The following is a 15,459-nucleotide window of genomic DNA, read 5'->3' on the forward strand; positions in this document are numbered from 1 at the left end:
AACAGGGAATTTTTTAGAAATTGATTTTTTTGAAATGGCCATACTTGTAAATTTTGAAACAACTTCAAAAAATTTGCTGAAAAGAAGCTAGGAACTATCCCAAAATTCTGTGGGAAACCCTGCAAGTATATATCTACTATATTTGCTATGGAGCAACTTGTGAATCAGCAACATTTCAGATCTTATGTTGTTGTTGTTGTTCAGTAGTCTCTTGAGTAAAGGTATGAATATTATTAACTAGCTGCACAGTTGAGACACGCCCCTTTTTATCTAGGGTGGGGCTCGCAGAAATGGCAACAACTTTGTTACTGTGCTTTCTGAGTCTAATATCCATCTGTAGAGTAAGATACCCTATAGACAAAATGTGAAAATGTTCATTGAAACAGGCTCAAGGATCATCTGAAGACCTTCCATGGTTCGTGTGGCTTATTTTAGGACTTGGTTTAGCTGTTGGACTCGTGCTCATTGGTTTGACAGTGTTTTATGTACTGAACGTTTGCAAGAAGTAAGTTCAACCAGGTGTATTACTGAGCCCTTGCAATGCCTGCTTGACACAATGTAGAGTGTTTGGTAACAGATCATCAGTGTATCATGAAGGATATCAAGAGACACAGCAGTTACAACAAGCTAACAGCAAAGAGCATCCTCCCCCTCCAGCTGAGAAAGCAGAAGCTCCAGTACTTGAAGCTAATCCAAATGCTAGTGCTACTTCACTCCGTTCGATAGAGCCACATGAGAAAGGTAGAGCATTAGTCTATGAAGCAGATTTACCCTTTTATTTTTTGGTAGAGATACAAAGAGAAAAGATTAAAATTCTGCAGCAGTTGGGTATCGGAGAGTATGGTCCAATATATGATGCTGAAGTGGAATTAGACATCAATATTAAATCAAGAGCACTTGTTAAGGTATAGCGAAAACTTAGACACATCTTTCAAAATTGGCTCCAATTATTTTTTAATGATTATACATTGATGTCCTTATATATACCATGTAGAAAGTTTGCCAATTATTTTATAAGTTTGCCTGTCTGAAAAGAAGGAGCCATGGCTATTAACAGTAATTTTTTTCCTGTAGGTATTTCAAAAAGGAACAAGCCAAGATTTAGCTGTATACAAACACGAATTAGAGAAATTAATGTATATAATGTTGATTTGCTATTACACTTTCATCTTTTCTTTTACTCTTTGTCAATGCAGGAGATTAAACCATTCAAACGTGACGAGACTATTTGGAGTAGTATCACAGTCTCCTTACTACACAATCATAGAGCTTCCTGTTAACGGCGACCTTAAGACATTCCTGTTAACCAGCAAGGCCTCCCATACAAAGTTAGCACTACTAGTATATAAGAGAGCATGAAGATTATTAAACTTAACGGGATTCTCTCATTTAGCATTACAATAACTCAATTACTAGCTATGGCAACAGATGCTGCCCGTGGTTTAGCTTATATGGAGTCCATACAGTACATACACCAGTGAGTTATCCACAATCATATCATGTAGTGAGTAACTGTAATCAATGTTATGCACCTGAAGGGATATAGCTGCCAGAAATTGTGTGGTCACTCAATCACTTGGAATAAAAATATCAGGTAGCTGTGATGTTAATAATTATGCCAGGTGTTAGTGGTTTTTTCTCACATACATGTACATGTACATATACATTTTTTCACATACATACATGTGTCGTGTGTGTGTGTGTGTGAGCAGATTACAAAGTGAGTAGGTTTTTGTTCAGAAGTGAATATGCAGTACAAGCAGATGGATCACTGATGCCTTTGAGGTATAGAGAACACACACACACACACACACACACACACAGATGCACATACACAGATGTCACGCACAGACAATAGTTGCATACCATAATATAAGGAGTACACACACACACTCACGCTACCCTTTACTAAGTAAAATGATACTTTTTAGGTGGATGGCTCCAGAATCGCTTATGGAGAATCATATTAGTTTACAGAGTGACATATGGTAACAGACACCAACCAATTGCCTCTCTATAATTATGTCATGTTTAATTATCACCACAGGTCATTCGGTACACTATTGTGGGAGCTATTTACAACTGGACAGTTCCCATTCGCGGAGTTATCAGACGCTGAGGTTGTTCAAGGCGTCTGCTACGAGTTTACTCGCTTGCTGAAACCAATATCCTGCCCTAATGAAATGTAAGTCAGTTGTGTAAATGGCTCAATTAGCTATTGCAAAGTGAAAATCTTTTAACAATAACAAAGTATTCATTTGAACAATACAGTAGTAAATTGTCAGTATTTTAATGTCCGTCTTTCTCTCTTGTTAGCTACCAACTGATGCTCAAATGTTGGCACAGCAATCCCTCCCAGAGACCCAAGATGGACTATCTTCGTCAGCAGCTAGAGACATGTATCCTACTAGTTCCTACTAAACCAACAACAATAGAAGCTGAAGTAGAAGAAGAGGCTCCATTTCCTCCTCTCAGTGATCCGGGAATCCCAGCACACTTGCTATCAACATAAATATCTGAAATGCACTTGAGTGCATAAACATAAAAAGTTTCTCTTTTAATATGCTCTACTAATGATATCTTGCAAGGAATAAATGTCCATATCTAACTTAGTACGATTGATTGTAATGTTCATTTTTTTGAGTCTTTGTTCAAATAAGTCTAGTGCAAAGTGATAGAGTTGCATGTCCAGCCTGTTGATGCGTTGAATTTCATTATAGAGCCCAGTGTCTTTCCATATTTTGTAAAGAAGTGGGCCTGTGTGGAGGTGAAGGACCTTCTTTTGTTGAGGCGGATCTGAGAGCTTGACAGAAAAATGATCAGAGAAGAGTTTCCCACTTTCTACCATGTACTCTGAAATGCCAAAAAACTCGAAAGACTCCAAGTTTTTCTTTGCCGACTCGAGCAACCGCTTCTCAGTCTCTTTCTTAGACATTCTTTTGTTTGACAAGCAATCAACATCTTCTAAATCGGCTAGCATGAGAGTCTGCCTGTTACTGGCCCAGTTGTCGGAGCAAGCCATGAACTTCTCTAGTGTCACATTCTTCCACATTGCTCCTTCGTAGTAGCCATCGTAGCAAGGTTGTTTGATCTTCTCTCCCAGTTTCACGTTACGTCCACAGATATGAGTATACATCCAAGTGGCTCCTCTCTGGACGTGAAGGAACTCACTGACGTACCGGACGACCGGATGCCTAATGATGGTCGTGTAATAAAACTGACGCTCCCTAGGCCCATACACATGTTTGAGGTAACGTCCCACGCATGTTTTCATTTCTGTATAGAAAGCGTGTAGGCCACATACCCAGCCGTACGTCTTCTCAGATACAATCCACATCTCTGGGACATGGTCATGTGGTGGCTCTGACTGGGTGGGAGTGGATATGGGGCAAAATGAAATGTCACGTTTCTTTTTTAGTCTCTTCTTGATGTCTTGCGTTGGCTTGTAGCAGAGTGGCTCACCTCCAGTAGTTTTTGCTGTGACTATACTCTTTATGAAATGGGATCCACCAGTCTTCTGTATGTGTATGTACACGAGTACGTGTCGACCGGATTTCAAGTCAAAAGTTGTACCCGGTAATTGTTCTAGCCCCGTGTTGGATCCTTGCTTTGAATGGTGGGGTAATGCCGTCGGCATCCATTCTCCTATTCTGGTAGATTGCAGGCTGTTACTCTGTCTTGTTATCCAAGTAGTGGATTTATTGAGGCTGCTCAAGTACAGCGTTCCCACTAGTAGAATAAACACTAACAAAGAAGAAAGACAAATAATCCTGGAGCGAGTCCTCATGCTGCCTCTGACCACAAGACTGGAGTATTTCATTATTAATTAAATTGTGAAAAGACCACGCCTAGTCTATAGGCTGGAATGCATAATTTATTAATTTTAATGTACTCTTATAATAAAATTAAAAAGGAGAAAGAGAGAATTGAGAAAGAAAAAGAAGAGGTGGGAGAAAAAATTAACAGTCCTTATGGCTGGGCTGATTAGAAGTGAGACATTACTTTGTCGATTTCTTTCAAGTCCTCCATTATCTAATATTAAAAAAAAACAATGATTTTAACAAGTGCCGAAAAGAACAATTTGAAAGGAAACTATCGTTGAAAATGAAGACAATGTTTTTTACTTGTGCCACTGTGGTTCCGATCTGTTTGGAAAAGTCAAACTTCTCCTTGGCAGTGAGCGATAGATACTGATAAAGAAGAGTACCATCAAGTATGTTACGCTGTGCATTGTGAAGGTACTGGTGGCGAGTCTGAAATGTCCTGTGAAAGAGAAAATGAAAAACGAAGAGAGTTACATGTCCAGAAAAACTTTGTAGTAAAATTCTATCCATGACTATCATTTATCCCAAATAATAAACTAATTAAGTTTCAATTTAATAATCAATTTTCACTGACTAGACCACCTGGCTGCATTCTGATGCATGACATAGAATGTACAGAGCATATTTTGATAATGTAAACACATCACTGCCCACATTGTCCTATTACTCACATCATTACACTAAATGCAATAATAAAGTGTAGCAATACAGAGTTTACCCAGTGCAGTGGAGTGTAGTCATAACTATAGACATGTTGTTACAATCACTAGTCAATAGTGTTTACTACCTGAACGCTTTTGGATTGAGTCCAGCCATGTGTCTCATCCCTTGTGTCATCTTCACTTGTAACATGCTCAGTCTTCTATACACCTTTTCAGGTATAGGCAATAGACAGCCAATCCCACCATCCAGGGTTCCTAGGAAGAGAGAGGATATTATGAGAGAGTGTGTGAAGGGGGGGGCGTGTTGCTGCACATACCAAAAAAGGTGCACTGTCTCTTGTCAGCTAAAGCGATTTTCATTTCTCTTGATGCGCCCAAACCAGCCGAAGTCTTGCAGCGAATGTTAAGGAACACGTTGACCAGTGAGCCGACGTGAATGTCACCACAGCGGACGAGATTAGCACCACCGCTGCTGGCAGGATCTGTAATTCGAGACATTGTGGGAAATGTGATTGAATTAAGAGATCACTTAAGAGTAAATAATATCATTGTGCTAGTAACATGATCATTCTAATTCAATTGGGTATCAATTACTATTGATGCATTGTTGGACAAGCCAATGATAGCATTATCTATTGTCAAGTAAAATTTCTATTTGTATAAAAGATAAAAATAAATAGACTGCATGTATGAATTGATTATTATAAATAGTACAGGAATGTATAATTGAGGATGGATGAAACTTAAAACTGAAAGTTGCTATGCATGATGATAGTTAAACTTCCGAGATTTTCTATTCATATAATAGCGTCTAGATTTCCTTGACTTTCTGCCTCTGATTTTATTGATTCCAATAATTTTAAGTCTCTCCTTGAATAAACTCAAAGCATATTTATACAGGTCCTTATCTAACTCATTACGGCTTAATACATTATCTAGAAGATTCTCTTCATTTGTTACAGACTCCACCAGCCATTTTGAGGTCGACGGTGAAGACTTAAACGGAGGGAGCAACTTAAACTTGACATTAAAGCGATACTCAAACAGCAAAGCACTCTCTCTCATGTATTCCGTGAGGCCAAAGAAAGGCATTGATCTTAAATTACTCTTAGCAGATGCCAACAACTCTCTCTCGAATGACTCTCTATCTTTATACTTCCTCCCATTACACTGGAGGTCCTTCAGATCCGCAAGCATCCAAGTCTGCCTATTGTGTGCCCAGTTATGAGGGCAGGATACAAAAGAGCTCAAATTGACATTGGGCCACTGGTGTCTCTTGTATGCATTATGGTAACACTCAGGGACGGTATACTCAGATATTGCCCCGGGACAGTCCTTAACACCTGTGACCACATCCCAGCTTGCTCTCCCTTCGTATGTGTAAAGGAACTCACTGAGGTAGCGTTCTAAAGGATCCCGTAGCAATGTGAAGTAATGAAATCGTCTCTCTTTCTCTCCATATCTTTTAGTATATATGTTTCGTACGCAAGGTGTCATGGCTGTTAGGAAGGAGTGGATGCCACACGGCCATTGGTAAGTCACTTCAGACAATAACCACATCTCGGGCAGTGGCTTCATGTTTGTAAAGTCCAATTTGAGTTTCTTGAGTGCCTTAAGAGAGAGAGGCTTAGTTGTAGGCCAGAGTTTAACAGGTGTTGTGTTGCTATTAGGATAATAGGCAGCATCTGTGATGGGACAGAGCAATCTCCAGCTTTTAGGAATGCCTCCACTAATAGTGACATTGGATTGTATCTCGTAAGAGCATAAAGACTTGTTCCTTTGAGTGACTGATCCAGTGTAATACAGGAATGACTTCCCACCAGTTCTTTGTATGTGCATGAAAACCAGCACATCATTCCCTTTAAGCCAATCAATCTTAAGCCTATTCCATTTCCCTGCAGGTGTCACTGTTGCTTTATCAGTAGACCCTTCTATTGTTATATTCCATGGAAGTAAGTTCATTGCCTCTATTCTCTTTCCAGTGTTTGATGCTATTAACAAGTTTGATCCATTGTGCCTCAAGAAAGTAGTAGAAGGTGGACTACCAGATGATGACCATGAGTTTGTCCTAAGTATGTTCTTACTCACCCTCTCAGTGACAAGGCCTTGCTTCTCTGATGACAGCTCCCAGTTGTGTAGCAAAACAAAGGAAAATATCACAAAGAAGAGAAGAACAAAGATCACAATTGTTCTAAACCTCTTCCTGATTGCCATTTTAAAAGCATGGCCCCACCCACAAAATGCATCATTAATATTCATTGGCTTCTTCTTATGTCAACAAGACACACGTACTATCAAAACATTAAAACCACAACTATGGCTATACATAAACTACAATGTTTATTTTTTTGCTATTTTATGTGATAATATACCATAGGGCACCTTTTTTTGAGGGCTATAAATTTTGTAAATTTAATTTTTGCAAATTTATGCTATCTGCCATTTTCCCCAAAGTGATTTTTGCGAATCTTTTAAAAATCATGAAATTTACAGCCCTCAAAAAAAGATGCAGTACTACTTACTTTCAGGCTGATATTGAAATAATGTTATATTCCTATCAGAGTCAGACACTATAAAACGAAAAATAAAAACTAAAAGCTTCTCCCAATTAACTAACCTAGAAAACCAAGAGCTTTCCCATCAATCATAAAAGTAGTCGAGAAGACTTCCATTGGGTTAGGATCCTATTAAAAACCAGTCAAACGGGTTTCTCAAACCAGTAATACCTGACTAATGAGAGAGAGACTCCGCCTGTCTTCATTATAATGAAGGAGCTGTATACTACGTGTTACATCTCCCGTTAGTATGAATCCTTTGATACTCTGTGCTGTGTGTATATAGGTCTCTGCATCAATAAAGGCAACTGCTAGGAGGTCCTTATTATCTTTAAACTGCCACATGAATATCTGTACAATATAGAAAAGAGGATGAGAGGGAGAGAAGATCCATTTTGTCTAACTTTCTGTCCCATTGCAGTTAGTATGAGTCCATTCACACACTCTAGTCCAGTAACTGGCCATTTCTGTTCTTGATCGTATAAATTCTATTAAGAAATTGCAATTTTAAAATCACAACATACATGCAATTATAATTACTTTTAGACGATATTGACTGAAAGGTTTTCCAGGCTCAGGTATAACAACACTCACATCAAATATCAGAACCTAATAAATACATAAATAAATAAATAAATAAATAAATAAAGATTGTTTACTTTTCCTTTAGCACTAAGCTCTTCTCCAAAGGTGGCCATTGTTCCCACAACAATGTATTCTTTCCTTCCACTCAGTGTCTCTTGGCTGCGTAGTCTCATCACCTTCATATCAGTCACATGATAATGAGCCTCCATCTCATACCTAGAAGAGAAAGAAGCATATACACATGTAACCGCATCAGTTAATGCCACAATTTGTTAAAAATAGTGTAAATATAATTATTGTGAAGAGTTATTTTAAAGGCCATCATACACGGTTTCATGAAACAAATATCTTTTATATGGGAGTCAATGGAGCTGAAACATGTTTCATAAAGTCAAAAATCAAGTTTTGTGGTGTATGGGTGGTCTTTAATAAGATAGAGTGCAGTAAAAATACTTTGAATGTGGTATGGTCTCCCATGACGTTGGACTCAGCAATTGCAAGTAATAAGTCTCTTCCTGAGAATACACAAACCTCCCGTCTAAAGATATGTCACATGAAAGAGAGTCATGTGATTCACTATAATATACACTGTACCTCTTTCCACAGTCTCCAGTGCATCCTCTGTCTCTCCGTTAGGATCAGGAATGACAGTCACTGGTTGAGGGGTACTGGCTATTATCACATGAACCTATTGACATAATGACACAATTATGAACTAAAGGCTATAATAGTTTTAGGTGTGGATCATACCTTACTCTCCATGTGATAGCCGACAAAATGAGGCGTGGCTTTTAATGGGACTTTTCTAACAGGCCAGTACGAATCATAAGAGAGTTGAGTTGGTAGCACTGAGATCCTCAGCTCTGACTGTAATATAAGGAAGGGGAGAAAGTGAATACAGCATTACAATTATTAATCATTTAACCTAAAACATAACATAAGAACATGTATATTCAGCAGAAAAAAATTTATAAAAATAGAGAATTTGCTCCTAGTCATTTTTGGCGAAATTTGGCCAAGTACCCTGTACTATATACAGTACAGGGGTTTTGGTCCAATTTTGGAGTAACTTCAAAAATTCATTAAAAAATCTAATTTTGATTGGAATCAGCTCAAACTTAGAACATAACATAAGGACGTGTATATGTATCAAAATAAATTATAAAAATGAAGAATTCTCTCCTGATCATTTTTGGCAAAATTTGGCCAAGAACCCTGTACTATAGTACAGGGACTTTGGCCCGATTTTGGAGTAACTTCAAAAATTCATAAAAAATCTAATTTCAATCAGAATTAGCTCAAACTTAAAACATATCATAAAAACATGTATACGCTTAGAAAAATTTATAAAAATGGAGAATTTGCTCCTAGTCATTTTTGATGAAATTTGGCCAAGTAACCTGTACTATAGTACAGGGACTTTGGCCCGATTTTGGAGTAATTTCAAAAATTCATAAAAAAATCTAATTTCGATCGAGATTAGCTTAAACTTGAAACATATCATAAAAACATGTATATGCATCAGAAAAAATTATTAAAATGGAGAATTTGCTCCTAGTCATTTTTTTGCAAAATTTGGCCAAGTACCCTGTACTATAGTACAGGGACTTTGGCCCGATTTTGGAGTAATTTCAAAAATTCATAAAAAATCTAATTTCAATTGGTATTGGCTCAAACTTGAAACATATCATAAAAACATGTATATGCATCAGAAAAAATTATAAAAATGGAGAATTCGCTCCTAGTCATTTTTGGCAAAATTTGGCCAACGACCCTCTATGGTTAGATTTTGAAACAACTTAGAAATTCACAAAAAATCCAATATGATCAGAATTACTTGTAGCTCAAACTTTAAACAAAATCCATGTACATTATCAAGAATTACCTCTTTATTGAAGTATAGGAAACCAGAAGGACAATTAACATTATCAAAAGGAGCAAAAGATTGAACTGGGCCATCAATGTACATAGGATGAATGGAGAGGTGACCTCTTGCAGCCATGAATATCCAATGAGGATAAGGACCACATACAAACACCTCAAGAGAGAAAGGAGAGAGGAAGAAATAATAATAATAATATTATTAATATTATTATTATTATTTATTACTATTATTGTTATTATTATAAATAATGTAAATGTACAAACACAATGACAAGAAATTTATTATTATTATTATTATTATTATTATTATTATTATTATTATTATTATTGCTATAAAAATAACGAACATGTACAAAAACAATGACTAGAAGAAAAGAATAGGGGAAAGAGGGAGATTCCAGAGGAGATAACAGAAAAACAAAAGGGAAACATGAAAAAATAAGAAAAAAAAACTAGCTAAGAAAACAAACAAAAAAACAAAGTTAGATCTGGCCATTATTATTATTATTATTATTATTATTATTATTAATATCATTATTATTATTATTAATATTATTATTATTAGTAGTAGTAGTGTACTTACTCCAGAGTAGCCAGCAATGTTAGAAAACTTTCTCAAATGAGGAGGAAATGAAAACTCTGATATAATAATGGAGAGAAATGCATCAGTACAAACACTCAATAAATATGTGCTAGATACATGTACCGTACCTTGTTGCTGAAAGTGCTTTGCTAATTTCCCCACTCTCTTATCCTGGAGTATTACATTATGCTGCACCTTTATAAGTAGGGAAGAGAGAGGGGGGTCATTAGAAAGAGGTGATCATTATTAGTGCTAGAATATAACAGTATATTTACTTTACTAAATCTCAGTTTAAGGTGGCCAGGATGTATTGCAGAGGTATATTGGAATGCTTCATAAATCACCAACTCTTTATTAATGAATGCCTACGAGGGATGAGAGAGAGAAGCAGGCATTATAAATACATGTACAATAATAGGACTACTAACTAACTGACCATGATGTGTGGCTTCTTCCCATTAAGACCCATACCAACACAAAGAACCTGTTCAACGTTACAAGGTCCTCCACTCACTCCTCCCCCTCCTCCTCCCATTGACTCGCCAGTCCCACTGCCAATGAACACAATACATGTACATGTAAGACACGTCGTTTATACCACGTTACCTTGGAAACGGGACACGCCCACTGTCACAAAGGGTCCAAGGAGCAACGGAGAAGTTCCTGACAGCAAAAACAAACTGAAACTCTGGGACAGAATATATCTGATAATAGAAACAATAATAAATAACGATTTATAATAACAATGATAATAAGAATTACATAATAACAGTGATAATTGAGGAGCGTTATTTACTTCAAGTGCACCATCTTCTTTGCACAGTAGACACCAATGAGTGGGTGTGATTGGGGGTGGAGCCTCAGGCTCAGCTGCTAATGAAGCCTCCATGGGTGAAGCACTAAAAATAAAATATAATAAAACTCAAAACAAAAAATGTAAGGCATTTCTGAACAATTTTTGTCTTTGTCAGAAACTAATAGTTTATTATCTAAACTAACTTTTCCTCTTTTACTTCAGTTTTAACTGGTCCATACAATAACTCGTCTTCATCATAAAGCAGCGATGAGGAGAGGTGTGGCCTCTTGACAGGGGGCGGGGCAATAGGAACCTCTTCCTCTTTCTCCGAACCATCCCCTTCAAATTGTAGGCTGGAGGTGACATCAAATAACCCACTGGTATCAGTGTATGCTGAAATATGATTAACAGGAGTATTCTATTAGGGGGAGAGAGAGAGGGAGAGAATAAAAATGAAATGACAAAGAGGAAATTCTATAGCCATAAAGAAAAAGAAAGTAACAGAACAGCAACTACACTGTATTATAATTACATGTTGAGGAAAAGTGTCCCATTAGGCTGAGTAATAGGACAGTGTTATACTTACATTGCCAAGAGAGGGCCATGATAGCACCAGTGACTCGTCGACCAGTTTCAATAGACCAATCTCTCCCTCCATTAGTAATACAATCACATAGGGACTGCACACATCAACGCATTTGACTCCTCCTCCCATATCCAGTGCCACATAACACAGCTGCTTTACTAATAAGAAAAAAATAAAGTAAAAGTAAGGCCCCACTACATGTGTGTGTATATAATTAAAATATAGAAAAGTGCAAATTAAAGTAGGATAATGATAATGTATTTCATACTTCCTTTGAGGAGTCTGATGTCAGTTCTTGTTGCCTGTACAATGAATGATCCAACGTTACCAGCAAACACAGTAGCTGATTGTGTAGCAAATCCCGACTGATCCAATTCAGTTATCTCTTGTCCTGTCTGGAGCACCTGAAAAGATGAAAATAATACTAATATACTGCTACTACTAGTACTACTACTACTAATGATAATGATAATAAAATAGCATTAGTTAATAGCCTCTGCTAAGCAAAGAAGCTTAAGTATTGCATTCATTATGTGTTTTCATGGCTACATCACTTAATTAGTGGTTGAAGCAACAAACAAGTCTTGTAACAGAAAATGATTCTGTGTTTGTCTACAAAAATTACTTATTGTGTTCTTTCATTATTGTATATTGTAACAGTGAACAAGTGTGAATTTACTAATTGTGAAATAGACCAAGAGGGGGCAGAACCTTTTTAAAAGTGGACCCCCCAACAGCAGTATCAATATTTGTATAGCTGCTAAACCAGTTAATTAGTTTAATAGTGGTTTTTGGAGTTTAGCCCCCTTAAAACTAAAATTCCTTCATACCCCATCACTAAAATCTTACAAAAGGAGCTGTCTTCTCTTTAACTGCCAGAAGAAAAGCACCTACACTATCTGAAACATGTTCCCATCATTTTTTCTGGTCTGCCTATTCCTCATTGCTGCATGCACTGAAGGAGCTGTCATTGATAAAGAGAAAGAAATGAATGACACTGCTTTGCTTCAATTACTCCACCACATTAACAAGAGGAACAATATAGCACTGGAGCGCAGGCAAAATTGTGCATCTACAAATCTCCCTTTCAACTGCACTCTTTCAAAGTTTGATCTTTATACACCTTCTACATCATCAAGCCGCAATGACCTGTATCTGAGCAGCCTTAACAGTCAATACTCCACTATAATGCACAACTGAATGTGTTCGTGGTGTTCTAAATTATTATCACTGTTTTTATTCTGGGGATAGATTCGATCGCTATGCTACTCTCTTCCAACAGTACTTGTGTGGGCAGCAAGATGGAAGTGGAGACTATTGTCCAGTGAAGATTTTACGCAGCTTTAATACAGAAGCTAATAGAGATGCTTTGAACAATATCTATAGATATTGTGATACATCATATATTACTGAAACTGATGGATTTACATCATGCAGTAGGTCCACCAATAGCAGAGCTAACTGCATTGCTGCATTAAACAACTTCACAAGTGCAGCAGGTTGCTGTATGGAGCCGTTCCTTGGATCTGGTGTACGTTCATGCAGTGGAGTGAGTGTCCCTGATGCTTGTACTGGAGTATCAAGCACTACAGAATCAAGTGCTACAGGAATAATTGCTACACCTATTGTTGCAGTATCTTTGATGATACTTGCATTGGCTGGAGTCTTCCTCTAATAAACTGTGTTTGAACAAGTAGAGACAGTACATGTAGTAGACAGTACTGATAGTAGATAGATATTAGCATTCAGTTGTGTGCATTGATATTGTAGTGTAGTCATTTGTTTTCTTTCAATAAATGATAATAATAATAATAATAATAATAATAACTAACATGGAGCTGGGTCCAAGTGGCAATCACAATTGATGGAGTCACACTTGATTACATGCTACATTAAACACATTGGTTTTCTATTGACTCATTTCTTATTTCATTATTTCCCCTACTCTAACCTGACCTAATTTTATTCCAACCTGATCAAAATTTTTATAATAATAATAATAATAATAATAATAATAATAATACTACCAGGGGCGTAGGCAGAATTTTTGGAAAGGGGGGATAGGTTGTGCGGTGTGCAAAGTGCGTCACAAATTTTTGCGAAACCACACCCTTTTAGGGCGTAACCACATCTCTTTTTCAAGATGGCAGACTTTTTGAACGATCATAAGGAACGTTGAATACCTTTTCAGCTTTGTAATGACATCACAGAAGGTCTGATTTAGCCTTTTCCTTTCATATGTAAGTTGTAAAACAGATTTTCCTTCCAAAAGTAGCTTATTATTTTATTATTTTTAAATTTTGATTTCAAAAAAAGGGGGGCATTTGCTCCCCTTGCTCCCCCCCTGGCTACGCCCCTGACTACTACTACTACTACTAATGACAATAGTAATAAAATAGCATTAGTTTATAGCCTCTGCTAAGCAAAGAAGCTTTAGTACTGCATTCATTATGTGTTTTAATGACTACATCACTCAATTAGTGGTTGAAGCAACAAACAAGTCTTGTAACAGAAAATGATTCTGTGTTTGTCTACAAATTACTTATTGTGTACTTTTTGACATTTTTCACATTGCATATTGTAAAAGTATGAATTTACTAATCTTGGAATAGGCCAACAGGGGGCAAGAACCTTTTTAAAAGTGGACCCCCAGCAGCAGTATCCATATTTGTATAGCTGCTAATCCAATAAATTAGTTTAATAGTGGTTTTTGGAGTTCAGCCCCCTCCAAACTAAAAATTCATTCCTACCCCATTGCTAGAATCTTATAAAAGGAGCTGTCTTCTCTTTATCTGTCAAGAGAAGCATCTACACTATCTGAAACATGTCCCCATCAATGTTTCTGGTCTGCCTATTCCTCATTGCTGCATGCACTGAAGGAGCTGTCATTGATAAAGAGAAAGAAATGAATGACACTGCTTTGCTTCAATTACTCCACCACATTAACAAGAGGCACAATATACCACTGGAGCCTAAGCAGACTAGTAGCTGCACAATGCCTGATCTTCCTTCAGGTTGCTCTGAATCAGAGTTCGTTTTTTCAGTACCTTCGGCATCATCAATACATAGTGACTCATACCTCAGCAGCCTCAATAGTCAATACTCACGTATATGTACCAGTGATTGTGCTGGTGCTATTGGTGAATATTACCGTTGTCTTTATTCTGGGGATAGAGGAGAATACTTGGCTAATGATTATGAGAAATTCTTCTGTGGTCAGGAGAGTGGGGACTATTGTCTAGTAAGAATACTACGCAGCTTTAGAACAACATCTAACATAGCTGCTTATAGGAATATGATTACGTATTGTTCAATATCATTTAGCAATACTGGGTTAACATCATGCAACAGTACCAACTGTACTAGTGCATTGAGGACCTTTAGCAGTACAGCAGGTTGCTGTACTGAGCCATTCCTTGGATCTGGTGTCCGTTCATGTGGAGTGAGTGTCCCTGATGCTTGTACTGGGCTATCAAGTGCTATACCATCAAGTACTATACCATCAAACACTACAGAATCAAGTACTACAGGAATAATTGCTACACCTATTGTTGCAGTATCTTTGATGATACTTGCATTGGCTGGAGCCTTCCTTTAAATAAACTGTGTTTGAACAAGTAGAGACAGTACATGTAGTAGACAGTACTGGTAGTAGATAGATTTTAGCATTCAGTTGTGTTCATTGATATTGTAGTGTAGTTATTTGTTTCCTTTCAATAAATGATAATAATAATAATAATAATAACGTGGAGCTCGGTCCAAGTGGCAATCACATCAGATGGAGCCTCACTTGATTACATGCATGCTACATTAAAACATTGGTTTTCTATTGACTCATTTCTTATTTCATATTACTTCTACTCTAACCCGACCAAATTTTATTCCAACCTGACCAAATTTTTATAATAATAATAATAATAATAGTAATAATAATAATAATAATAATAATAATAATAATAATAATAATAATAATAATAATAATCA

The 15,459-nt window shown here is 36.9% G+C and overlaps 5 protein-coding genes and 1 long non-coding RNA gene across 8 annotated transcripts in view; 2 read left to right on the plus strand and 4 right to left on the minus strand.

Moving 5' to 3' along the window:
- Positions 1-249: 249 nt before the first annotated feature.
- Positions 250-2,675, plus strand: LOC105316836 (tyrosine-protein kinase SRK2-like). Its single transcript, XM_019993536.1, has 12 exons — positions 250-341; positions 387-505; positions 563-741; positions 790-905; positions 1,075-1,136; positions 1,197-1,328; positions 1,394-1,477; positions 1,539-1,594; positions 1,713-1,785; positions 1,932-1,988; positions 2,048-2,185; positions 2,317-2,675. Exons 1-12 carry the CDS (start codon positions 291-293, stop codon positions 2,510-2,512), a joined length of 1,263 nt encoding a protein of 420 aa, XP_019849095.1. The 5' UTR covers positions 250-290; the 3' UTR covers positions 2,513-2,675.
- Positions 2,522-3,841, minus strand: LOC100634555 (heparan-sulfate 6-O-sulfotransferase 1-like). The gene has a single exon (XM_003384378.3). The coding sequence runs from the start codon at positions 3,818-3,820 to the stop codon at positions 2,558-2,560; it is 1,263 nt and encodes a 420-aa protein (XP_003384426.3). The 5' UTR covers positions 3,821-3,841; the 3' UTR covers positions 2,522-2,557.
- On the minus strand, positions 3,830-12,005 carry LOC100634678 (cleavage and polyadenylation specificity factor subunit 1-like). The gene is made up of 24 exons (XM_019993490.1): positions 11,970-12,005; positions 11,744-11,879; positions 11,476-11,633; positions 11,093-11,307; positions 10,890-10,992; positions 10,700-10,797; positions 10,530-10,644; positions 10,369-10,458; positions 10,222-10,288; positions 10,094-10,149; positions 9,512-9,664; positions 8,377-8,493; positions 8,221-8,314; positions 8,080-8,164; positions 7,701-7,842; positions 7,582-7,650; positions 7,446-7,529; positions 7,213-7,392; positions 7,104-7,170; positions 7,009-7,056; positions 4,804-4,968; positions 4,612-4,741; positions 4,125-4,263; positions 3,830-4,032 (listed from the first exon to the last, which is right to left on the minus strand). The coding sequence occupies exons 1-24, from the start codon at positions 12,003-12,005 to the stop codon at positions 3,985-3,987; spliced, it is 2,595 nt and encodes an 864-aa protein (XP_019849049.1). The 3' UTR covers positions 3,830-3,984.
- On the minus strand, positions 5,038-6,792 carry LOC109580425 (heparan-sulfate 6-O-sulfotransferase 3-like). The gene has a single exon (XM_019993535.1). The coding sequence runs from the start codon at positions 6,743-6,745 to the stop codon at positions 5,246-5,248; it is 1,500 nt and encodes a 499-aa protein (XP_019849094.1). The 5' UTR covers positions 6,746-6,792; the 3' UTR covers positions 5,038-5,245.
- A 2,272-nt stretch (positions 12,006-14,277) lies between the features above and the next one.
- LOC109580427 (uncharacterized) overlaps positions 14,278-15,459 on the plus strand; it is a 6,289-nt gene continuing 5,107 nt past the window's right edge. For 2 of the 3 annotated variants that reach the window (XM_019993542.1, XM_019993544.1), the window contains exon 1: positions 14,278-14,639. In XM_019993542.1, the coding sequence (XP_019849101.1) occupies positions 14,300-14,639 (340 nt within the window). In that variant the 5' untranslated portion in view covers positions 14,278-14,299. Of the gene's footprint in view, positions 14,652-15,459 lie in introns of all 3 variants that reach the window. The other variant, XM_019993543.1, reaches the window with a different exon arrangement.
- Positions 14,330-15,459, minus strand: part of LOC109580428 (uncharacterized) — a 5,677-nt gene continuing 4,547 nt past the window's right edge. Inside the window, exon 2 of the long non-coding RNA XR_002184238.1 lies at positions 14,330-14,554. This is a non-coding gene — a long non-coding RNA (uncharacterized LOC109580428). The remainder of the gene's footprint in view (positions 14,555-15,459) is intronic.

This window comes from Amphimedon queenslandica, unplaced genomic scaffold (assembly GCF_000090795.2).
Source record: "Amphimedon queenslandica unplaced genomic scaffold, v1.1 AMPQUscaffold_13492, whole genome shotgun sequence".
NCBI lineage: Eukaryota > Metazoa > Porifera > Demospongiae > Haplosclerida > Niphatidae > Amphimedon > Amphimedon queenslandica.